The sequence below is a fragment of the Diadema setosum genome, chromosome 9 (assembly GCF_964275005.1).
Source record: "Diadema setosum chromosome 9, eeDiaSeto1, whole genome shotgun sequence".
In the NCBI taxonomy this organism is placed as follows: Eukaryota; Metazoa; Echinodermata; class Echinoidea; order Diadematoida; family Diadematidae; genus Diadema; species Diadema setosum.
In genome coordinates, this window is record NC_092693.1 from 19,596,802 (window position 1) to 19,622,208 (window position 25,407).

A 25,407-nucleotide genomic window follows, 5' to 3' on the forward strand; every position below is an offset into this window, starting at 1 on the left:
GTTAAGCTTTTGATGTTTGCGAGCCAATGAAGCGCGGGAGCAGCCTGTTTTTGGTTTTTTTTTTTGCTTGTCAGCTGAAGAAACCTGGAAGGGGCACCAGAAAATATAAAGTGCCCCCCCCCCCCCCCACTTTTCAAAACGTGGCGCTGGCCATGTACTTTGCTCGATGATTTGATGCTTCTTGGCATTCATTTTTTTATAAAAGGTATAGTTTGGTGGAAAAACAGCATTTTTACCTTTCCTGCAATAGACTTGTGTAGTAAATTCGCAATTTGGGGAAAAACAGCATTTTCCATGAAACCTGCAGTATTTTTGGCCAAAAAAAAAAGAAGAAAAAAAAAAAACAGTACGAAAAACTGCAAAAAAAAAAAAAACAGTTGGCATCTCTGCCATGGTGTCCAAGTTTCATGCTGGTACTCATATCCTGTGCCAGAGTACCTTATCCTTCTTCTCCAATTCGTACAGCAAACAAGTTTGTCTGGTCTTCAACATGGTAACAAAGGTCACATCATTGAAAATCTTGGTGTGACCCAGTTTTTTTGTTTTTCCTCTGGAAGACTCCATCAAGAAGGAAGATGGGCAGTTTTATGTCATTGCACATTTGGTCATAAACCGAGGGCTGCTTTCATCTGCTGTCATCGTCCTCCATCTCCTTCCGTCTCCGTTCTTCCTCTTTCCTCCTCTCCTGGTCCTCGACGTCCATCTCGTCGTCGCTGTACGAGTTCAGGAGGTCGAAGTCGCCGATGCCGATCTGCTTCTTCTCGCCAAACGGCGGGGGTCCCAGCAGAGCCTCCACGTCCTTGTAGTTCAGAACCTCCTTTTCCAGAAGCTTGTTGGCCAGCTTGGGGAGAAGAAAGGAGGGAAAAGATTCCAGTAGGTTAGCAACTTGGTTGAAGAGAGGTAAAAAGAAGCACACACACACAAACACACAAACATACAAACAAATGATCAAATATAAGTATCAGTGTGTTCATGCATGTATGTATGCACATATTTCTGTAAAAAATGCTTGCACACATACAAAGTATGTGTGTATTGTGAGTGTGAATGTGCACTTAGGTTGTACATCACTACAGTGCACTCCCATTAAAACAAACAAGGATATAACAAAATTCCGAATACAACAAAGTAAAAATTCAGGCCCAAACATCATCCGCTCAATGTTTTTTATTGCTTATTTGTTTAATTATAACAAAATTTAGATATAACAAAAGAAAACTGCCGGTCCTAAGGACTTTGTTATAACAGAAGTCTACTGTACATAATGTGCTTAATAGATGGGAAGACGTGGTAGTTCATCGTACCTGAAAGTTATGAGCATGATATTTCATAAAACCAAATAAGTTTTATTTCTCTATGCTAAATGAATAGAACTTGTGTTATTATCAAGGAGACACTTGAGCTGTTTCTCAGATGTTCTCATGCACGATTCATACAAACACATACTGCTTCTCACTTTCCCCAAATGAAAAGGCTTAAAACACACAATGCATCTATCACTTGTTTCATCTTTTCTCTTCCTTCAGTGACTCACCAATTTTAAGTTCTCAGTGTTATCAGACAGCAGCTTCTCCGTGGCCCGGTAGGCTGAAGTGACCAGCTTTCTCGCTTCCTGTGATAAAACGTCAAAAATAATTTGTTCAACAGGCATAAGATGCAATCCAGCACACTCAACACAGTGCCTTGCAGCATGTAGGGATTTCATTTGTGAGTCTGACAATACATAAAAGTATAATTTACACATATGCCCTTTAGTGCTATCTCAAATTGGTCAACCAAAAATAGCAGCGGCAGCATGCAATGGTACTTTTAACCACATGTCATTTGATAAGCACTTGGCGAATCACACAACTGGAATCTACTGTAAAAGTGGAAATTTTCGCGGTGTTGAAATTTTTGCGCTTTTCATGCAACCACAAACAAGCGCGAAAATAAAAGCACGCAAATATTTTTGCTTACCATATGTTCCAGGAAATTATATCTTGATTCCGCGGAATTCAAGACACGCGAAACTCTTCTTATCCGGCTGAGCGCAAAAATTTAGTGGAGCGAAAATATCCACTTTTACAGTATTTAAGCATTATATCATTGCAAATGCTTTTGAGAAATCAGGTCCTAGTTAGAGGTGAAACATACCTCATCAATGACCTGCTGCAACCTCTGGCTGTAGGGCCGCTTGCCCAGCTCACTGGAGTTGCCCTCCGGGAAGGACACATGGCCCACTTCGTCGTTCATTCCCAATGACCTCACCTGGGCATAGGCCATCTTGGTGACCCTGTTCAGATCATCCTGTGCTCCTGAAATTCAGTCACGATGAAATCAAGCTCTTTCTAGTTAGCACACTTGTAAGAAAGACCCTGATTTATCTCAAACTAGCAATCAGCCCTCAAAGCCCCAGCTAGACATTCATGTTTGGTGTAAACAGCTTCCTCTGGGCCCCACTGCTTTGATGACTCATCGCGGCACAAACCAAAAATTTGAAAATGCCTATTACTAAAGTGACGGCACATCAGCAATTGGGATTCAAATCACAGTGAGAATATTTTTATATCGAGTCTAACGGGCATTGATGCCCAGACAATGACAATTGCCATGAGAATTGTGTGCACTACAGATTGTAAACAACAAGGACAATATTTTTCCAGTATTTAACAGGGATTACGTTATATGCTTTTTTGACAATTCTTAATATTTTCTTCAAATTTTGGCAAAACTTTCTGGTCATACAAAGAGAATCGTCTGATTTGCTAAAAAGATAATGCGTAATGTGGATAAGGCTATCTCTTCTCAGGACAGTTCCTAGAACCTCACTGTGACTAGTTTCAAGAAACTCACCTGTTGTTACTTTGTTGAAGATGATCGCTTCGGCCACTCTACCCCCAAGTGCCATGCACATTCTGTCAAACAACTGGGAAGAGAGGTAAAAGTAAAATGAATTAATTATTATTATTATTATTATTATTATTATTATTATTATTATTATTATTATCATTATTATTATTATTATTATTATCATTATTATTATTATTATTATTATTATTATTATTATTATTATTATTATTATTATTATTATTATTATTATTATTATTATTATTATTATTATTATTATTATTATTATTATTATTATTATCATTATTATTATTATTATTCATGGTTTATTGGAATTGTGACTCGCAGCAATGAGATTGCTGAATTGCTCACAATTGTACATAAAAGACATGATGCATACATGTAGATATAACAAAACTGTCTGATACCTATACTGCAAATATAAACATATAATCATAAAATTCTTTATACATGCAGATACAATGAATAAAAATATACATATAATTCCGATACTTTGCTACGAGTAAAATGCCTCTTGTTGCATTTCAAACACCTGCTGAGGTGCACACATACATGACATATTACATGTACTGTCAAATACTTCAAATATCTTAGCAACAGTCAATGAAACATGCGATCTGCCTTTCAACATGCATCTACTCGAGGGGGAGGGGGAGGGGGGCATATACTGTGTACCAGCATGCCCCGGAAAAACTAATTTTAATTTACAGATATTTCTCTTCCAATATTGCATAAAATTCTTTGAAATACAACTACAAAAATCAAATATACTAATAATTATCAGAACATACAAAAGAAAGCAGAAAAAGGTAAGATCGGCAAGTGCACAAACTATGTTAAACTATTTAAACAAAATTGGTGTGTCATTTGAAAAGAGAGGCCCACATAAAAGAAATGCTGTAGAGATGCGGGACACTAAATTAATTGAAAATACAAATAAATACATAAAAATAAACAGGTTTTAATATCAAATCATGATTCCATCCAGTGGAAAACACAGTGAGGGACTTTATCTTTACCTGCTCCTTGGAATACAGCTTCTGGTCTGACGGGAGATACTGGGCAAATCCCAGTGCAGCATTGGCCCTGGGCACGATGGAGATCTTCATCAGGGCATCAGTGTGCTCCAGCAGCCAGCCGGCGAGGGCGTGGCCAGACTCGTGGAACGCCACCACCTTGCGTTCTTCTGGCGACATGACCTTGCTGGCCTTGGCCGCCCCGGCGACGACCCTCTCTACCGCGAACTCGAAGTTTTCGATGTCGACGACCTTGTGGGACTCCCTGGCTGCGTGCAGGGCTGCCTCGTTGCAAATGTTTGCGATGTCAGCTCCTACCGAGGCAAAAGATTTCAGTCACAGACATAACGAAAATGTTCAGTATCACTCTATTATCACCTGATAGATTCATTAGATCCACGTTGACAAATACTGCTCATTTACCAGAGTATGGATTTTGACCTGAAATGTTTCAAAAATCTATTATTTTGCCTGACTGCTTTTTGACAGCTCTAGATACTCCATGTAAGTTCTTGATATACCAGAGTGTCTGAGACACTGGCATCTAAAATAAAACCCAAGACAGTCTTGTGTACAAATGTTAATGTATATGCCACATATACTTGGTGAGTCTAATCTTTGTGTGTGTGTGAATTGGGACTGCCAAACAATTTCATGAGTATGCACACAAGTCATATTCATGCCGGGATCAGAGTTAGTGCTTTCATTTGTTGTAAAATTTGCAAATAGCACCCAACTTGCAGAAACAAAAACCTCACAAAATATATGCTGTATACAGTAATTAATCCTGTGCTACTTGTAACTTCCAACAACCTGACAGTTTTATTTCATAATCAGCTGATAAAATTTATGTAAGCTTCAATAAGCCCCTCAAAGGCACGCTAGCAATACCAAGCTACACAGCAGAAAGCTTCAGATGGACAGCCGTCCACAGTCCCTGAAAGAATGACCATAAAAATTTATGGTTGGGTTTTACTGAGGAGTCTTACCACTCATGCCTGGGGTGAGCTGTGCCAGGCGGAGGGAGTAATCCTCAGGCCTCTTCTTCAGGACCAGCTTCTTGAGGTGGACCTCAAAGATCTCCCTCCTCTCGATCAGCGTGGGTGTGTCGATCAGGATGTGCCGGTCAAACCTGCCCGGTCGCAGGAGTGCCTGTGCAAAAACAGATGATATTGATATCAGCATAGCCAATTCAGACAGCAAAAGGCACACATTGTTCAGGCAGAAAATGTGTTGCCAAATGAGATGATGTACATGTGAACATACAAATGTTAATGCAAAAAGTTGACTGCACTCACTGAAGTCTCAAGCAAAGTATAATGACTGGTTATGTTTGTGTAAGGATTTTTGTATTTCATAACTTACTTCTTCTACTGCGCCTTGAGCACGTTAACTATGTGGAACTGGCGCATTATAATTACCCTGTATTATTATTATTATTATTATTATTATTATTAGAACTTTCATGTTGCAATGCATGATAGGCCTACGTAAAAGGGCAGGGTTTCATGGTTTTGCTTACTGGCAAAAATGGCTGGCCTGCAGCAAAATATTATCAAATGACAGGGATCTGTTCATCATTTCATAAGGCAAATACCGGGAATACAAATTATTTCGGACATTAGTATTATTACCAGCACTCAGTACTTTTGAAGCAGTCCAAAGACCCTCACCTATCACCTTTGGCGTGTTAGACTATTCCAATAGTATCTCATGAGGATAATTCTTACTGATACCCTCACTGGTATGTATTATCTGTATAATAATCACACCTTGTCCAGGATGTCGGCTCTGTTGGTGGATGCCAGCATGATGACCCCCTTCTGGGTCCCCATCCCATCCATCTCCACCAGTAGCTGGTTCAGCGTCTGCTCCTCTTCCCCTGATGACTGGAAGTTTATCCTGCATCCACCAACATATCAAGGACACATTGTAAACTTGAGAACACCATTCACATAGTAGGAATACCAGTCATATTGTACCGACACCTTTCACACCAAAAAGGATACCAATTACATTGCACGGATGCCATCCACACTGCACAATTACCATTCACTCTGTAACTTTGCAAAACTGTCCTCAAATGACTGCAGGCATTTGTCTATATCAAGACAGAACAGCTAAAGACTTTCACAGTACTGAGTAGTATTCACAGGTATGGATCACTGAACTACTCAAAAAAATTGGTCACCACGGTCAGATTCATATATCAGATATATTTGTGGTTTCTGGTAGGACACTAAACTGAAAACAATAATCACTCCTGTCACATCATTTAATTCCGAAATACAGCTTTTAGAAGTACATCTTTCTTTGGCATCAAAATTCTTTCAACAAACGGGAACGCTATATTCAGAATTTGAAGAGTTACATTTCATTTTCATTCCTCAGGTATACATGAAATAAATAATTGCAGAAACTTAAAATTTGTCATGTAATGATTTATTACTTTACTCCAATATGCGAATTTGATAAACTCACGACTCTGATCTTTTCCTGCCAATGGCATCCAGCTCGTCGATGTAAACAATGCAGGGTGCCCTCTTGCGTGCCTCCTTGAACAGGCTGCGGACTCTCGCTGCTCCCAGGCCACCGATCATCTCCACAAACTCCGAGCCGGCCATGGCGAGGAACGGCACGTTGGCCTCGGTGGCCACGGCCTTGGCCAGGAGGGTCTTGCCGCAGCCCGGGGGCCCCAGCAAGAGCGCACCCTTGGGCACCTGGCCACCAAATAGAATAACACCATATGTTTCACAGTTGCATTAAATTCCCGTGCATCCTGCACAAAATCATGCATTGATGAGCCAGGGCTTGACATCAGCAGTGTTAAAGAGGTGTTAAAGAAAAGAGAGAGCTACAAAATAAACTGTAATCTGCTAACCTTAACAATTGAAATCTGTCACATGCTCATAACAATTTTACAGTATTCTTTTCTACATACAGATAAATCATTCTACATGGAATATCCATACAGGTAAACATCACAGAACATTGGAAGGGTAATTTTTTACATTCAGTAAAACAAAAAAGATAAACACAATGGCAACAGAAATGTAAATACAAAAGTACAAATAAAAAATAAATGCAATAAATAGGGAATACTCTCTTAACTTTCTTGAAATCAATTTGAGATAACTTAAGCCCAAATAGATCTGATGCCGACTGGGAATGGTCAACTATACCTTCGCGCCAAGCTCTTGGAACTTTTCCGGACGCTTGAGGTAGTCTACGAACTCCATGACCTCTTGCTTGGCCTCTTTCAGTCCAGCGACATCTTTAAAGGACACTCCCTTCGACGCTCCTTCCTCGACAACGGTGAACCTGGCCTTGGCTGGAATGGACAGCAAGGTTTTACACGATTTAGGAAGTGCAACCTATTGCAAGGTTGTGTATCGCATCTCTCAAAAACTGTGTGCACATAATGTGTGTAATAGGATTTATTTATGTCCCCACAAGGAACAGGATCCTTTCTCACTGTGACTCTTTATCAAGGTCAGCTGACATCCTTTTCTCATCAAAACTATACATCCCATTGCTTAGTGTTCCTTGTATGACTACCATCTGTGGTCATTCCATCTTCCCCATCACCTTACCTCTCTTGCATCACCAGGCTAGGCCATTATGCAACTGCTCAATGAGCTGAGTATATCTCATTCAGAGTACTTAAGCTGACAAGAAAATATGCCCTAACCACCATATGGACAATAATTAAAATGTGTCAATCATGAGTTGAAACCCTACCATAACACCATGCCACAATGACTATGTAAACAAGATAGACTTTGTGCACTTATAACATACTTGGCCCTTTACATACTTGGCATGCACTCAACCCTTCGTGTGCTCCGAGTGTCAATTGGCACAGAAAACCCTATATCATTATATATACTGTCCACAGTCCCTGGTACAGAAGGGGTTAAATATATGTGCCTCACTCATCAACTACATTGGCACTCCCTAGCTGTCATGGAAGTCTAACAAATCTGCTCAGGCGAAACCAATGCAGCAGACCCATTGAAAGAGTTGTCATATTTTGCAATTCATTCGCAATGTGAACACATCTGGGGCAATCATCTAACTACTGTGTAAGCTGTTATTTTCACAAGGGTTTAATTTTCGCAAATTTCGTGAATTACTGTTGGACCGCAAATGTAACATGAAAAAATGTTGACAAACGATAGGGTAATATTGCACTTACAACAGCCTTGGTGTCAATTCGCGAAAACATCATCTCGCAAAAACGTCTGTAACCTCCTCATTTGCGAAAATAACAGCTTATACAGTATACATACTGATAAATATGCCAGCCCTCTAGCAAAGCACATTACTATAAAAGTGGATATTTTTGCTCGACTAATTTTTTTGCGCTCGGCCAGTCAAGAAGAGTTTCGCATGTTTTTCATTCTGCGGAATCGAGACATCAACTACAGGAACATACGGCGAGCAAAAATATTCGTGTGATGCTTTTATTTTCACGCTAGTTTCAACACCACCAAAATGTCCACTTTTACAGTACTACAAATTTTTCAATACTTCTGTCATTTCCCCAGTATATGTCAGGGGAGAAGAGGCGGGTGTCTTACTGAGTTGGGTGAAGGCGTTCATACCGCCGCCACGCATGGCAGACCGAATGATGTAGAGGAGGAAACCTAGAACCAGTACTGTCCCAATGATGCTAATCATCCCATCTGAGCTGGCATGCCTGTACCGGATTTGAATCTGCAAATCAAACAGTGTACAACGGTCAGCGTGAGATATCTTTATACCCAAGTAAAAGCAATCCTTGCCAGCAAATGGCTGCCTTAGATCACTTAATATCAGTGAAATTTTGGTATATGTGTGATCACAAATTCTGACTTGCTTGACACCAAAACTTATCTAAGACTTTGACACTCAAACACCATCAAAGTATGCCATTTAGTTCAATAACGGATCAAATCATTCATTGCACTCTATTGATCATTTAATTCATTTCGTCGTGCATATGGCAGAATGTTGTTAATGCGTTTCCCTGTGCATGGCAGAATGTTGTTGACCCTATGCGCACTCCCACGGCCTAGCGACAATCTGCCATGCGCACAATGATTTCTTGATCACGTATCAAATTGCAACCAAGTAAAACAAAATACAATGATACTCACCTACACGGAAAAAACAAACAAACAAACTATGAGTTACAAGAGGACCATAAAAAAAACAAAAATCAAAAACATATTTTCTAACACAAGAGCAAACCTGTAGGTTATGGAAAGCAATTTGAACATTGTGTAACATGGAAGAATGGATTACATCTCCAGCTTTAGAGAGGGAGTAGAAAGATTGGTCTAAAAAAAAATAAAAAATAAAAAATAAGAAAATGCCCTGTCTCCTCCCCTTACATACACATGTATGTGCATCTTCTCCACAAGAGTTATGGGAGTTGTAAGTACACCAAAGCTTCCATGATCCATTCACGAACAAACACCTACCCTGTCATTCTGCCTGATACCAAGCTCATTCTCCGCCTGTCTCAGCTTCTGCTCAAAGTTCTGGATGTTCCCGACCCTCATCCGGAAGTGATTGGGTTGACCTCTGCCGACCTGGGAGTCACAAGATTAAACAGAGATGAATTACTAGTTGACAATCAGTTTAATCTTCGACAGTTTTGATGATTTTTGGGTGCCAGAACTCCATCCAGCAACATCATTATTTGTGGCCAGTAAATTTTGCACCACATATCCTTGGTTGGCCAGCCGTTTTGCCAAGTACAATCTATCATACAATTCACTCAAGTTGATAAAATCCACTGAAGGTGTGATTTCTTTTTATTGACAACCACATGTTGAATACCCTCAACAAATGGCCTATAAGGAGATATGCGTGTTTCAGTGGCAAGTCAAGCTCTGACCTGCAAGTACAACACTGTCACTTATGATGATTTATACATCAAAACATTGTTTTCTGTTAAATCACATAGGACATTATTACTTAACAGAATCTCAGCGGGTCATTGTATATACACTGTAACAATATATAAACTATACCTACACTTTCTCATATTTTTCCTGTCATGTAAACAGTCAGCAAAACGAATAGCACACTTGTTTGACCCACGCATCGTCACATCCAAACTGAATTGCGACAGTGACAACACTGGACTTAAGTTCCTACCTCTCGCCCAAAGACAATGGCGCCATCGTGCAGAAAGATATGGACGACATCCGACTCTGGATTTTTGCTCTCTCCGCTGCCGTCAGAGTCATAGTATGTCACAGACACACTTTTCACCTGACAATAATGATATTCAGAGAGCAATTCTTGCATGATTAACGGAAGTCTCTTGAGGTATGTAAATATAAATCAATGTCAGCAGTAACACTTGAGTTACATTCAAAGAGAAAGCAAACCACGATCGAAATAACATCAGTAATTTACTAGAGCAATGAGTTTATTTAACACCACCTCAACATACTTGGGTCTCTTTGACAAATCAAAGCCCTGTATAAAGACAGCTCAAGGACAAACAAAGGTGGCCTTTACAAAAGTGTGGTCACTACTGACAGGATGGGGGCAAATCTGTATCACTTATCAATGCAAAAGGTCACAAAAGCATTACCAGCCATCTGATCTCATATATGAACAACTGCAGACATCAGTGTATTATTTCCAGTTCTGTTACTCTCCATTAAAAATTTGGATGATATAAAAGGGAAGGGGCTGCTATGTGGGACACAGAAACTTGGGCAGAAAGAATTGTTAGCGATTAATGTATGGAAAGAAGGGGCTTGGCACAAGTTCGTGACTGCTGTCATAGTGAAATATTGTCAAAGGGAAACAAGTTAGGATGTAACTGGCCATGCTAGACAGGTGGCTGCTATATAAACACAGGGCCTTTAACACACATTTTCTATGTGGGAGAGTTCATAGTGGCCAAACAAAGCAGGTGCCCACCACAGACAGGTGGCCACTGTAGACAAGTGCCTAAAATACACAGGTGGTTACTATAGAGACAGGTTTGACTGTATTCATCATGTAGCTAGCTCACTCTGTTCCTACATAAGACATTCCCCTCTTCAGGCTGCAGTGATACTTCCTTCCAAGAGATATTTAACCCGTTGAAGATGAGTCCCGAGTATACTCGGGCAGGTGTCTATGGGAAATGAGAATTGTAGCAAAATCAGCCCGTCCTCAATGGGTTAAAAACCATCATTCTCACCTCTCCCTTTGCCAGCATGTCGTTGACAAACGTTTGCCAGGAGATGTTCTGGGCCTCATCTCCCTTGGAGAGGAGGTTGAGGAGGGTCAGGATGAGAATGAGGACAATCAGCATCCGGATGTTCTCCCCATCACCGGCCTTCTTTCCTGGGTCTGGTGCAAACAGACAGACAAACAAACAAACAAATGAAAGCAATACCCTCCTGTCCTTCTCAATGGAGGCCTCATAAGTATACGTATGACTACACTGACAACGTCCCAAGAAGCTTGGACTTTATCTGTCAAACTAGAATGAGAAAAGAAGCACTTGATTCTCAATACCCTTTATGGTCATGTTTCAAATGCATATGTGACAAAATAAGATACCATGATGGAATTGCCTCCAATTTGGATATTGCAATTCAAAGCAGTCCTCAAATGCTCCCTTTTGAACTTGCCTGTAAAAAAAAAAAAAGAAAAGTAGTTCCCCTTAAATTTTCTGCAAATGAGGACTGATTATTTGATGATGAAAAGTATTTAAGGTTATAGTCTGAAAAACAATGCAGTCACAATTTCAAGCTCTAATTGTCTAATATCAAGTATTAACTTCCCACCCCACCCCCACATATACACAGACATTGTTCTAATAGACAAAAGTTGTTGGTATCTAAGTGGTGTAGGTGTTTCCTTTCTAAATCAAGGTACACCTGCGGAAAAAAAAAAAAAGAGTGCAAGTTGAAGGAGTGAAATGGAAGCAGTCTCTCATTTTGTACCTTCATCTTCTTTCTGGTCTTGTCTTTCTTGTCCTTGTTGCTGAGGACCCGAGGTGCTGAAAGCACGGACATGATCTGTAGAGTGATACAAGGAAGCAGTATAGGCACATGACTGACTGAATGAAGGGAAGCATAGAGAGGTAATGTTTCATATAAGCCCAGGATTTGCCCATAATGCTTGCAAAATTGTGTTAAAAATATCACTCTTATCAAACTAGCAGCAAGTGCTTCGTACATTCATTGAATAACATATAGATGTATTCATGGTGGGTTTGGTGTTTGGTTGTTGTTGATTTATATATATATATATATATATATATATATACATATAAAACTTTCCCTTCATTTTCAGTTTTTCTTTTAAAAATCATCTTTTTTCCCCTTTATTCATTATCACAAATATCACAAATTTTAGCAATGACATAACTTGCAATGTTTTTTTTTTTTAAATAGGCCCTAAAGAAAGTTATCTTTTGATAGGGATTTGTATTTTCTTGCATGGTCATTCTGGGCCCCATTTCATAAAAGACGTTAGGATAGCAACTCCTGCTGGAATGACAACTTCCAATAGCAACAGCCAATCAGGAAGCTGGATTCTTGCCATTGTCACCATAACAATTGCCATCCCAGCAAGAGTTGCTATCATATCAAATTTTTATGAAACGGGGCCCTGATCTTATCCAGATCAGAATTGAGAGAAAATGTAAAACGGAATGACTGACATAACTTTAGCATTATTGCACATTAAAAATAGCTTTTAGCACCGCACCTTCACATGTTTTAAACTTTCCTAAATGTATCAATAGACCAGCAGACTACAGAAAACTGTAACTCCAACTTACTCATAGATTGAAGAAGTCCACATAGTGAAGGAGTGCTTAAAAAGCCAGACCTCTTAAGCATGTGGTCCAAAGCATGAATCTCCTTCCATGAGATCACGTTCCTCGCAGGAGGAGAACCCTGTAATAAACGAATGATGAATGTTTATGAGTGCAAAGTTCAGAATCATGAGGTGAAAGATGACATTTACAAGAGAGAATGTGTGAGATCAGGGGGGCGTTTCATGAAGGAACTTGTCGGATAAAACATCTGACAAGTCAATTATATCCGACAAGTTTTGAGAAATTCTTTAGTCTGACTGGCTGATTTCTCTGAACTTGTCGGATATAATTGACTTGTCGGACATTTTATCCGACAAGTTCCTTCATGAAATGCCCCCCTGAGATTGAGAGAATGCTCACTGTGACTGAGCCGAGTGCTTATGCTAGCATGCTGCATACACACTGCAAACTTTCATTTACTGGAATTGAAAAGTCCTGGTACAGCAGTAGTGCATTTGCCATTACCAGAATTGATTACATTACCAGTAGCTTGGGTAGATTTAACTGTGACCAGCAGCCCCATACGCATAGCGTAATGGGGCTGCGGACTGTAGCATTCAGGATCGTGACTTGGTAGTATCGCGGACAAACATCAACTTAAAATCGAAAAATTTATTCAATTTGAAGACTTACCAGTGAAGATGAAGTATTGACAACAGGGTTCGTGCAACGTTTGGTTCTGTCAATAGTCCCTTTCTGTTCGAATTGATGACTTAATGTGACTCGGTCGAGAGAAACCTGGGAGAGCTACAATGAATTGACGGCCAGCGCATGCGCACAAATTTCAAATCCATTGACTGGATAAGATGTCTGTGTGCGCATGTGCTGGCCGTCAATTCTGTGTGTAGCTCTCCCAGGTTTCTCTCGGCCGAGTCACATTAAGCGTTAAGTCATCAATTCAAACAGAAAGGGACTATTGACAGAATCAAACGTTGCACGAACCCTGTTGTCAATACTTCAAATTCACTGGTAAGTCTTCAAATTGAGTAAATTTTTTCAATTTTAAGTTGATATTTGTCCGCGATACTACCTAGTCACGATCCTGAATGCTACAGTCCGCAGCCCCATGCATTAATACGCTATGCATATGGGGCTGGTCGCAGGGTAGGAGGAACTCTTGACTGTCTTTACTGAGCATCATGATCGGTCTGATCAACAAAATATCACAAAATAAGCACAGAGGAAACAGACAAGGTACAATTAACTAACATTTTAAAGAGTAACAAACCTCCTTTTGCATTGCATGCCATTGCCATTGGGCATTGTCATTGGCACTGCTTGTGACCACACCATCCCGCTGGTTTAGAGGCGAGATTCAATCATTTCAATTCAAATCATTAAATTAACTGATGTAAATTTAATTTACCCTTTGACTCTCCTTCTTCAGTCGTTCGGCAAGATCAGGCAGACACTTGCTGAGTATCTCCATGTCCACGTTTTCTGCCCCTGGCTCGCTCACCCCCATCCTTGGCCGTGCGTGTACAAGCGACCCTTCCACCAACGACCGTGGCCGTCGAGGACCAGGCACAGCGGCGTCCGTAAGCACCGGCGCCCCGCTTGGCCGCGGCGAAGACACTACAGCCGCTGCTGCTGCGGCGGCGGCAGCAGGATCGGGACGATGTGAGGCGTTATTGTGCACCTGACATAGTCGATGTTTATTAGGAAAACTGGTGCCAAATCTTGTCCCTTTTACGCCAAAGATTGACAGTCTGCGAAGTAGAGACATTTTTCTTCCGCTGACACTTCAAGCACCACAAGTAGAAAACAGCTGACACGAACTAATCGGATGTTACATCATGCGACTTCAGCTGTTCTATGTCGATCCAAGGAAGCTGCCATTTTGTTTACATAAATATGGATGAGAATTGTTTTCAAATGTATTTATCTTAAAAATGTTGTTCCCTCATTCAAGACAAAATTATCACTACATTAATATGTTTTAATATTTTATTTTTTATATTTTTTATAAACTTGATATGTTGATGGATTTTTTGGCATATTAGAAAAAAAATAACAATAATACTGAGTAAGGGAGGGGGCAGGGTAAGGGATTACCCCCCCCCCCCCCCCGCAATCTGGCAACGTCGAGAGACTGAGAGCGACCTGAATAAGATCAAACGATATTTCCCCCTCAAAACTTGCTGTTATTGCAAAATCTTAGGGACAAGTAGTTTTATAAAGATTTTTGCGATCAAAATATTACAATGATTGTGTGTTTACAAGTGCTGTGCATCGGGTGTGTATGCATGAGGCCATCGAACGCAGATTGACTGTTAAATGCCGGGATGCATAGTTAATATTAATTATAAGCGGAGATGAAGACGGAGCTTTTAAACTTTTTGCGAGATACTATTAGAAACCAACTTACAAATTGTTACAGAGCATACCATTCTAAAAGGAATTCAAATTTATTCGACGAAAATCAGTTTTGAATGGCTGAGATTGAAAACAATTAAAATAAAACAATTGAATTTAAAGCGATCCTAATTTTCGTTCCCACTTTTATTAGTTAAACTATCGCTTTGAATTGTTTTGGATATTTTTTTAAACCAAATTTCATGGCAAATAAACATTGAATTTCTCTTGGAATAATATGTTCTTTCATGTTTGATGAGACTGGATTCCTCATTTTCTCACCATACTAAAACGGTCTTACCCAAAACTATTACCCGTCCCTTTAAAGTTGGGAAGATGCCGAAATTGGAGTTCTTCTTCTTCTTCTTCTTCTGATTAAGTCTGCCTCCTTCAATAGACTGAAGATTCTTGCAGACTGGTGCTATTTACATTATAATACAATTTATTTACAGATATTTACAAGCACATAGAAAATTTGACGAAAAAACTAGCCACTGTGATCAACCGTTAGACGGTTTCGAAATGATCCCACAGATGGCGCTGAAACAATTTCTGACGACAGGGAATTCCAGTTCCTTACAGTTCTTTTTTTTTATGCAACCATAAAACAAACAAAGCACACAATATAAACAATGTACAAATGTCCAGCCTATAGCATTAAAAAGGGTTCAGTAAACAAGTCACATTAAACTATCTGCCATAATGGAATAACACAAGAAGATGGATGTCTATGAGATATATGAAAATAGAGGATCAACCATTACAAAAGCATGGATCACTTCCTCAAATGACATTGTAATTTACCTTTCTTTTGTGCTATAGCATATTCAGTTTTCTGTTTATACTTTACTAAAGCCATAAATGCATCAAAATTCAAAGTTGAACCTTGAAATCTACATCTATATATATAAAACTTAAGACAAAGAAATAAAAAATTTATACATGTACAAAATTCTACGTCATTATTTACACCAAACATCATATTAAAAGGCATAAAGGTATATACCTTTTTGGTCTTTTCCTCTATGAAATCAAATAATTTTTTCCATAAAGGTAGTGTTTTAGGACAGTGTACAAATAGATGAAAAGCAGTTTCCTGTTCTTGACTACAAAACATACAGTTTGGGTGTTCTATTCTTTTAATCTTAAATAAGAATGCATTTAAACCAATAACATCATGAAAAACCTTAAAATAAAAGGAACGAAGTTGTGTTTCAACAGTACATTTATAGTTATTCATATGAATAACATCCCACTGAACTGTTTCATCATTAATGGAGAAGAGGTCTTTCCATTTACCTATTCTTTTCTCACATGAGGAGTCACAATGTACATTTCTTATTACCGGATAAGCATGTTTAGAAATTTTCTTTTTTTTTCACCAGCTCTGACACTATTTTATCAAACATATCTTCATCGGTATCCAAGGAAGAATCAAACCATGAAAGATAAATACCATTCATTAAAGAGTTATATTTTCTCCTATCCTTAATTGCAATATCAAATTCCAGAACTAGCTCTTCAAAGGTTTTGACACGACCCCCTATGTGCAAATCATTAATAAAATGAATTCCTTTCTCAAACCAGTCAGGGTAATAGAAAAAAGGTCTATGTTTCAAACTAACTTTCTTATTCCACCATATATAGTCCTGTAAATGAAAATTTGAAAGGCCAAGGTCTTTCAAAATGCCTTCTCTATAAATGTACCATACTTTTAAGGTTTCAACTAATTGAGAATTCTTAAGCTTGTTCAAAACACAACCTGGGGCGTTTGCTCTCCACAAGACTAAGCTTTGTTCATGAAAATTCAATAGCATTATCTGTTCAATATCCTTCCATGTATTTGAATAATAAGGATCTAAGAATTTTGCAACCCATGTCATCTTCTGAGCCTGTGCATAAACCAAAGGATCAATCATACGCAAACCGCCTGAATCATAGTCATTACATATTAACTCTCTTTTCACTCTATCTCTACCCCCTTTCCATATAAATTTAAAGAGCATACTATTCAGTCGTTTAAAGAACGACTGAGGTATATTTAAACAAAGCACAGTAAACATAAAAGTCAGCTGAGGTAAGAGCAGTGCTTTGACCACAGCTATCTTTCCTAATAATGACAAATTTCTTTGCTTCCAACAATTAAGTGTATGTTCTATTTGTACAACTTGGGTACATAATTCAATTCATACAAAGATTTCGTATTCAGCGAAAAGAGAACACCCAATGCTTTAAATGAATTTTCCTTCCATTGTAAACCTTCCAACTGAAGAGGATGAAAGGTAGACCCTTTTAAGGATCCAATGTGTATAGCTTCAGATTTTGATAGATTTATTTTACATCCAGAGAATATTGCAAATTTGTGTAACAACTCAAACAGATTTTGAAAAGACTCTGCATCACCATTCAAAAATGCTGTTGTATCATCTGCATACAATACTCAACTTTTTTTCATAATTCCCAATGGGTATACCTTTAATATGTTCACTGCTACGAATAGCAATACCCAGAACTTCTATGGCTAAAATAAAAAGTAGTGGGGATATTGGACAACCTTGGAAAATACCTCTAGATAAAGAAATTTGATCAGTGAAAAAAACATTATTCACCACAAAACTACTTCTCTCATTATAAAAAGTTTTGATCCACTGAATGAAGTTGTTTCCAAGGTTAAATTTCTTAAGAATTTCAAATAAAAAATTATGTTCAACCCTATCAAATGCTTTTTCAAAATCTAGAAGCAAAATAGTTCCTGGTATCTTCAATATGTCCGTATATTCAATCATGTCCACAATGGTCCGAATATTAGCACTTATTCTACCTGGCATAAAGCCTTGTTGATCTTCCTTAATTATGGTATGTAAACTCAATCTTAATCTATTTGCAAAAAGCTTTGCTATTATTTTATAATCTACATTCAGTAATGATATGGGTCTGTAATTTTTCACTAAATAAAGATCCCTATCTTTCTTTGGTAGCAACGTTATGACACCATGTCTCAGAGACTGCGGTAACAAAGAGTTTATAAATGAGAAGTTATACATATCTAACAATAAATCAATAATATCGTTGAAGGAGACAATATAAAATTCGAAGTTCCTTACAGTTCTTGGGAAGAACGAATGGCGATGCGATTCAGTTCTCGAATATGGTAGGAGTGTGGTTGCGAGGCTCTCGTTAACTGAGTAGCCTGTTTGATAATATAGTCCTGTGCTGAAAGAGTTAGTGCACGGTTTCGCTGGGGGGGGGGGGGGGGGGGGGTCTTGGACGGTTTTTTTTTTTCCTCTAAACAGAATGCTTCACCAAGATCGTGTTGACTTCAAAGCAAATAAAAACGAACCAAACAAACAGAGTGAAATACTGGAAATAAAGTTAAACAGAACTTTAAAGAGGGAAAAATCGAAGTTCATTCTCTCTAAAAAAAAATCGAGTGAAAATATTCATTCTTAAAAGAGTGAATACAAAAAAGAGTGAATTTTGAGTGAAATTGGAGTGAATTTGGAGTGAAAATGTTCATTTTCACTCATTTTGGAGTGACCTCAGGGATCACTCGAAGATTTTGGAGTGATCCCTAGCTGAGGTCACTCCAAAACGAGTGAAAGTGAACATTTTCACTCCAAATTCACTCCAATTTCACTCTAAATTCACTCTTTTTTGTATTCACTCTTTTAGAGTGAATATTTTCACTCGATTTTTTTAGAGAGTTGATTGTTGAAAAAAGAACAACAACACTATTTTATTAGATCTGTATGCGTGAGAGCCTGAGGGAGATTAGAGAGCGTCAGTATCAGGCGTTAATGACAAAAACTCAACGATGACCGTATACGCATGCGGCTACTTTGTATGAGAGGAAGGGTTTTCAAACGGGCCCTCTTTTAGATTTTCTGTTAGATTCTCTAATAGAATGTGTCCTCTGTAAGATTTTCAAATAATTTGATAAGTAGGCACCTAAAAGAAAAAAAAATAATACAACAATCACAAAATTTAACTTGTTCTTTCTTCTAATTCTGCTTTAAAAAAAAATCTGAATTTCCTATTGTGAGAATACACTTTGTTGTGATATCTGTCACCATTCCATTCCATATACGGCTAATATTTTGTCGTTGCCGGTGAGCGTGCACCTCCATGTCACTGCTTATTAGTTCACTCAGTGGTGAACATCCCGTGTGAAAACGCACACGCGGAACGAGAGGTGACAGATACAAGTATACAGGTCCTACAACAATTTACCAATTTATATTTCCCCTAAACACTAACTTTTCTCACTGTTTATTGAAAAAATTCCAAATATTCTACCCAAAAAGTGCACCAAGTCTTTCAATTTCAAGAAAAATGCAAAAGCGATCCCCTGGCGTGTGCTTGTGCGTTATAATCCATGGAAGGGGATTTATGTACACTAAAAGTCCCCCTCCCACCCCCCCCCCCCCCTCCGTCGCTGCGCTTAAAAGCATTTTGATCAGTAATGGCCTGAAAACAATACGTAAATGTAAGAGCGTGAAATTGATCCAAAGATATATTTGTATTACATTCAAATGTCCTTTTAGCTTAATTCCCGAGAGTTTATTTTCTATGCCCCGTTTCCATTATACTTTTTCTTCTCACAGTTATAGCCTCCCATACTATACATCCTATAATTTCTTTACCTTTCATTCCAGTACAATGTATACCTTCTTTATTTTCCATTCACCTTCACACTTCATGATTGTTCTGTTCCTCATGTTTAAGTTCAGCTCATGATCACATCTCTACTTTTTATTGGTTCTTCTTTCTTTGACCTCAGATCACACTCTTTTCTTTAAATAGCGTTTTGATTGGTTTGCGTACTCTGATGATTTAAATATGCAAATGGAAAGAAACCAGTGGGTTCTGAATAAAAAAAGAAACAGTCTACCACTGGAACTCAATGAGAGAGAGGACCTCCTTCTTCTGCCTCTTGCCCTTTTTGTCCTGAATGTTTGTTGGAGATTGACTAAATGCTGCCCAGCTTGTGGAGTGCCGAGTGACAATAGCTGATGATGATTTTGGACACCAGAATCAGTAGCGGATCCAGAGGGGGCGGATACCGGGCGCGCCCCTCTTTATTTGTTGTTAAAACAAAAGAAATAAAAAGAAAAAATGTAAAGAAACCCGGAAATAGCACCAGGAATATTGTTTGCGCCCCCTTTACAGAATTCCTAGATCCGCCCCTGAGAATGAGTGTTACATAACCTTTACAAAATTTAGTCGTTTGTTTTGACTTTCTGATCTTTACTGCATGACTCATGGGAATCTACATCATGATCAAGTTTGCTCGAATGAATATTAGAAAAAAAAAAATCAAACAGAGATGATGACGATGATGATGATGATGCTGATGATGATGATGATGAAACAGCATACCATTTATTTGTAGAAACAGTCAAAGGCACCCTGCTCCAAAAATGTGTCACACATCATTCACAAATGAAAGCTGCTGGAAAAGATAGGTCTTTAGTTCACATTTAAAAGACTTTACGGTGAGGTATACAATTCCGAAGCGGGACTAGAGTTCCACAGACGTGGCGCAACAGCTATAGAAATCTCTATCCCGATACGGTTGATATTAAATTGGGCACATAATATAGAGAATCATTCCAGTATATATACAACTTTAATCGCAATCGGAGTTCTGGTAAGTTTTCTTGGAACAGTCATATCAGTATTTGCGTAAATATACCAAACTCTGAATGGTGAAAAACGGGGGGAAAACACAGCAACCAATCAAAATTCGATGAGACATGATTATAGTATATAACGAATTTAAGATAATACAAAGTTTCTAAAAATATTTAGTTGCCGATATATATACATTTTTTTTAATTATATTTACGTTTTGACATGAAAAAAAAATCCTTACAGGATACTTAACACTTTATATGTACTTGGCAAGAACTTAGCCATCAGAACTCAAAAGATGAACTATTTAGGCCTATATTTTTGTGAAAAAAATTGTTTGGAGAATTGTGCATGTATTGATGATGTTTAATCAAGTCAGTTGGATGACATTGTATATACAAGTACTAAAAGTTTTTAAAGTGAATTTCTTGATGGTGATTATCGATGATTAATGCAAATGTGAATGTAAAAACGTAAAGCTTTAGAGGCATTGATATAATTATGTTTTATTTATTGACGAAACTACTACCATTCTGACTTATTTTACTCTGATCATTGAAATGAGGCAATGTGATTCTGAAAACAAAACCCATTTTGAGGTCGGATCAAAATATGGCGTTTCGAAGAACTTCACTAACTTCCATAGATATTTCAAGTGAGTAATAGATTGTACTAGTATTTTAATTGGGTTAAGTACAAAGAGGTTATAATTATGACTGAGCATGTTCATCTTTGATATGGAATGTTAGTGCTATCATTCAATTCAATTCAATTTAATTCAAAATGATTTTATTTCCATCATCAATCATGGTGCTCTCCAAGAAATCCATAAAAGTCACGGTATCAAGGTGCGAGCGGTCTTCGTACCACAAAATTTGTGCCATGAGTGCGCCAGCTATTGCCAGACGGTGATCAGAAAAAGTGCAGTGGTGGATGACCAAAGAGGTTCTATATGTAATAGAGTAAGCGCTCACCATTCAGTGCGTACAAATGAAAACGGGGCCAATTGAACAGCGGCGCGCGCGCACGAAAGAGGTCGACTACCAGAAGCCCGAACCCGGAAGTGCCTATAGTAATACACGTAAAGTACAGCTTCGAAGATGGGGTTGGGTTGGAAAAATCATTCTAATTTTAAGGAAAATCAATATTTGTCCATATGCCTCCGGATTTTATAAGTGAGATACATTCTCAACACAGTATACGTGTTTTGATGAAAAAAGGACTTGCTCTAATGTGTCAAATATGTGCCTTAACATGAAGTCAAAATTGCCAAACAGGCATTCATGCATTCATACTACATAATAAAGACTGCAGAAAGGTACAGTGTATACTCTTTGGTATGGGAGTACTGATTTCACATAATATACGTCACTTAGAAACATCAGACACACATACAACACACACTCCCACATGCATACAGCACACCCACAACAAACACACACACACTCACAACAAACACACATACGCACACACACGTACACACCAAACCACATTTCAAACTCCAACACACATACACACAAACACACACACACACAACACCGAGTGTGTTTTGTGTGTGTGTGTGTGTGTGTAGGAATTTGAAAAAAAAATGTGGTTTGGTGTGTACATGTGTGTGCGTATGTGTGTGGGTGTGTGTGGGAATGTGTGTTGTATGTGTGTGGAAGTGTGTGTTGTATGTGTGTCTGATGTTTCTAAGTGACATATATTATGTGAAATCAGTACTCCCATACCATAGAGCATACACTGTAGGCTACCTTTCTGCATAATATGAATGCATGAATGCCTGTTTGGCAATTTTGGCTTCATGTTTAAGGCACATATTGACACATTAGAGCAAGTCCTTTTTTCATCAAAACCCGTATACTGTGTTTAGAATATATCTCTCTTATAAAATCCGGAGGTATATGGACAAATATTGATTTTCCTTAAAATTAGAATGATTTTTCCAACCCAACCCCATCTTCAAAACTGTACTTTACGTGTATTACTATAGGCACTTCCGGGTTCGGGCTTCTGGTAGTCGACCTCTTTGAAAATGGCGGCGGGTCGTTCAATTGGCCACGCTTCTGTATGCGAGCGCGCGCTCTATTACATATATAGAACCTCTTTGTGGATGACTGACTGACTCGACTGTGTGCTGTGTTATGTACGTGTGCGTGTATTGTGATTGTACTTTTCCCAGGTCCATATGATGGGCGAAGGAAAGCGCGGTTCCCATACATCTCTATAACGTTAGGTTTGGGATTCGAGTCGTCTTACGCTGTCCATCGTGACACTGGAGTCTTTGTTCACTTCTTAATTTTGGCAGTTTTGCCAACTGGATATTACTCTTGAACCCGGACCACAGTAGGCTACATCATTCCATAAAGGCGACTGAAAGAAGGTGCTTCTGACGGTTTTTGGTAGTCTTCATTCGTTCAGTTCGTCTTCAGTTCGTGTTGTGGTGAACGACTCGCACTTGGCGTCTTGGCGCGGCGTAGTGCTGTAGAGACGAATGCAAAGTAAGCAAGCAAGGCCAAGGGCAAGGCAAGGATCAAGAGATTAAGGAAGGGGCAAGGCAAGGGTCTCTCGTCTCCTGCTAGATGTAGGCCTACATGTATGCGTAGGATTTTTACCAATAGGAAGAAGACAACTGTGAATGTGACCAGTGACAGGACACTTCCGCCGTGATTCGTGGCAGCCTAGTTTCTGCTTTATATCAACATCAAAGACCACTGTACTGATTAACTTAAGAGCAAGACATTTAAAATAGTGGATTACAGACACCACTTTTTATGAGCTCTTCAGTTCACGATCACGGCAACTACTGAGTCGGGAGTGTAGTTTGTGAGATAAGATGCCGTAAACTTTACTGTTGTTAGGTACACTTGTAGGCACTGACTGGCTTTTCCTGTCACATTCTCTTCAGACAATATCTTTCCTTGGTACAGGCAGCATGCAGCAGCAGAGCTGAGGTAAGTGCATCAACCTGTGCTGTGAGGGGAACCTGCTGTGAAATAAAGCCATGGTCACACTGGCAAAAGATCGCGAAGTTTTCTCGTCCATTTACCCTAGAAGAGTAGCAGCTAAACTTCTTGATTGTGAAAGTTCTCGAACTGTAGTGTGAGTTACTGGTGTGTGTGTGCAATAAAGGAGAAAAAAATGTGCTGTCTGACAGCTAGTGATTGTGAATTAACAATGTACACATGTACATGTGTCACAATGACGGCCCACTTCGGAGGCATCGCCCGCAAACAGCTACAACAACATGGCACATTGTCATTGATTCTTAGCTCAATGGTGTATGGTGCACTGGTCATGTGCCAAACTTTCAGTTTCAGTTGGTAGAGTTACACTGCCCAAAGATAAAGAAGATCGACAGGACAGGGATCCAGGAAATTTCCCTAGTTTGAGTGGAAATTTTTTTGAGAAGTTTTGTGGGAAGTTTGCAATTATACGGGCAAAACTTCTAACAAGACATTTAAGATCGCAATCTTTTGTCAGTGTGACCACAGAGCTAGTTTGTGGTTTAGACCCTATTGTACTTGACAATCCTTAGTGGCTATTAAATTTCAGCCAAGAGTATGTGAAATTTTATATAGTGAGATGCAGGCAGGGACTGACTGAAGTTTCTGGTTTACTGAATTGTGAGATCCATCAAAAAACCTTTGTGTATTGTCCTATCGGAATTATCCTGCTTTGTTTCTTGAAGATGTCCTGTTCCTATACCTACAAGACATACTTTCTTACTGGTATATCTCTTCTTTCTTTTCTTTTTTTTTCTTTTTTTTAACAAATCATTTTCTTTGATGAAGTTTTCTCTCTACAGACATTTCTTCAAGGTTTAAATTTGGAATGCATTTAAAATAAAAATTCTCTTTCAATGTAGATAGATTTGAATACATAATTTGATACAGCATACAAGTAAAGAAATGATTTTGCTTGCCTGACTTGGAAACTGAAGAAAATGATTTGTTGTGTAACAGAATTTGTAGAGCAAGAAATAACAGATTCAGTGTAGATGATGATGATGATGATGATTATAATAATGATTATGATTACATGTATCATCATTATCATCAGTATTTAAATTATCATTTATAGACTACCGGTAGTCATTACACCTTACAGACATTACAAGCATAATACAAAATACAATTGACATACAGTATAAAGTGATAGAGGAAGAAATTACTTTAGTAAATTTTCTAATATATCATCAATACTTTAATTCATTCACCTTGTTCAAGGAATGTGAAAATCTCTGTAAGGAATATTGTTTCTGCTAATCTAGGAAATGAATTGCTGTTTACAGTTTAAATGGGGGCATCATAGCTAAAAAATGGGAAGCATTCTGATTTCAAGATTTGTTTCAGAGTTAGATTACACTGAAACAAATCGAACTATGCGACTACAGTGGTGTAAGTCAATTTCCCTAAATTTTTATGCCTCCACCAATGAAGTGGCCGGAGGCATTATGTTTTCCGGTCGTCCGTACGTCCGTCCCGTTTTGTTTTTGTCGATATCTCAAGAACCATGTGGTGGTTTTACATCAAACTTGATATGAGGGTATATCCTTGGGGGATAATACTTTGTTTGGATTTTAGGGTCACGGGGTCAAAGGTCAAAGGTCACAGGTTATTTTGTGAAAAAAAAAAGGTTGAAAATTCATGTTTTTCTCCATATCTCGCAAATGGTTCAAGGTATCTTCGTGGAACTTAGTATATGCTTGTTCCAATGGGCAGT

General features: G+C 38.6%; 2 protein-coding genes across 2 annotated transcripts in view; one reads left to right on the plus strand and one right to left on the minus strand.

Annotated features, from left to right (window-relative positions):
* Positions 1-366: 366 nt before the first annotated feature.
* Positions 367-14,122, minus strand: LOC140233205 (mitochondrial inner membrane m-AAA protease component paraplegin-like). The gene is made up of 16 exons (XM_072313320.1): positions 14,060-14,122; positions 12,655-12,772; positions 11,813-11,887; positions 11,062-11,213; positions 10,017-10,133; positions 9,335-9,445; positions 8,450-8,585; positions 7,049-7,197; positions 6,348-6,586; positions 5,639-5,768; positions 4,856-5,018; positions 3,870-4,180; positions 2,836-2,908; positions 2,137-2,297; positions 1,535-1,612; positions 367-841 (listed from the first exon to the last, which is right to left on the minus strand). The coding sequence occupies exons 1-16, from the start codon at positions 14,120-14,122 to the stop codon at positions 626-628; spliced, it is 2,292 nt and encodes a 763-aa protein (XP_072169421.1). The 3' UTR covers positions 367-625.
* A 9,494-nt stretch (positions 14,123-23,616) lies between these two features.
* LOC140233176 (uncharacterized) overlaps positions 23,617-25,407 on the plus strand; it is a 120,237-nt gene continuing 118,446 nt past the window's right edge. Inside the window, exon 1 of the mRNA XM_072313292.1 lies at positions 23,617-23,636. The gene's annotated coding sequence lies outside the window, so the exon portion shown is untranslated. The remainder of the gene's footprint in view (positions 23,637-25,407) is intronic.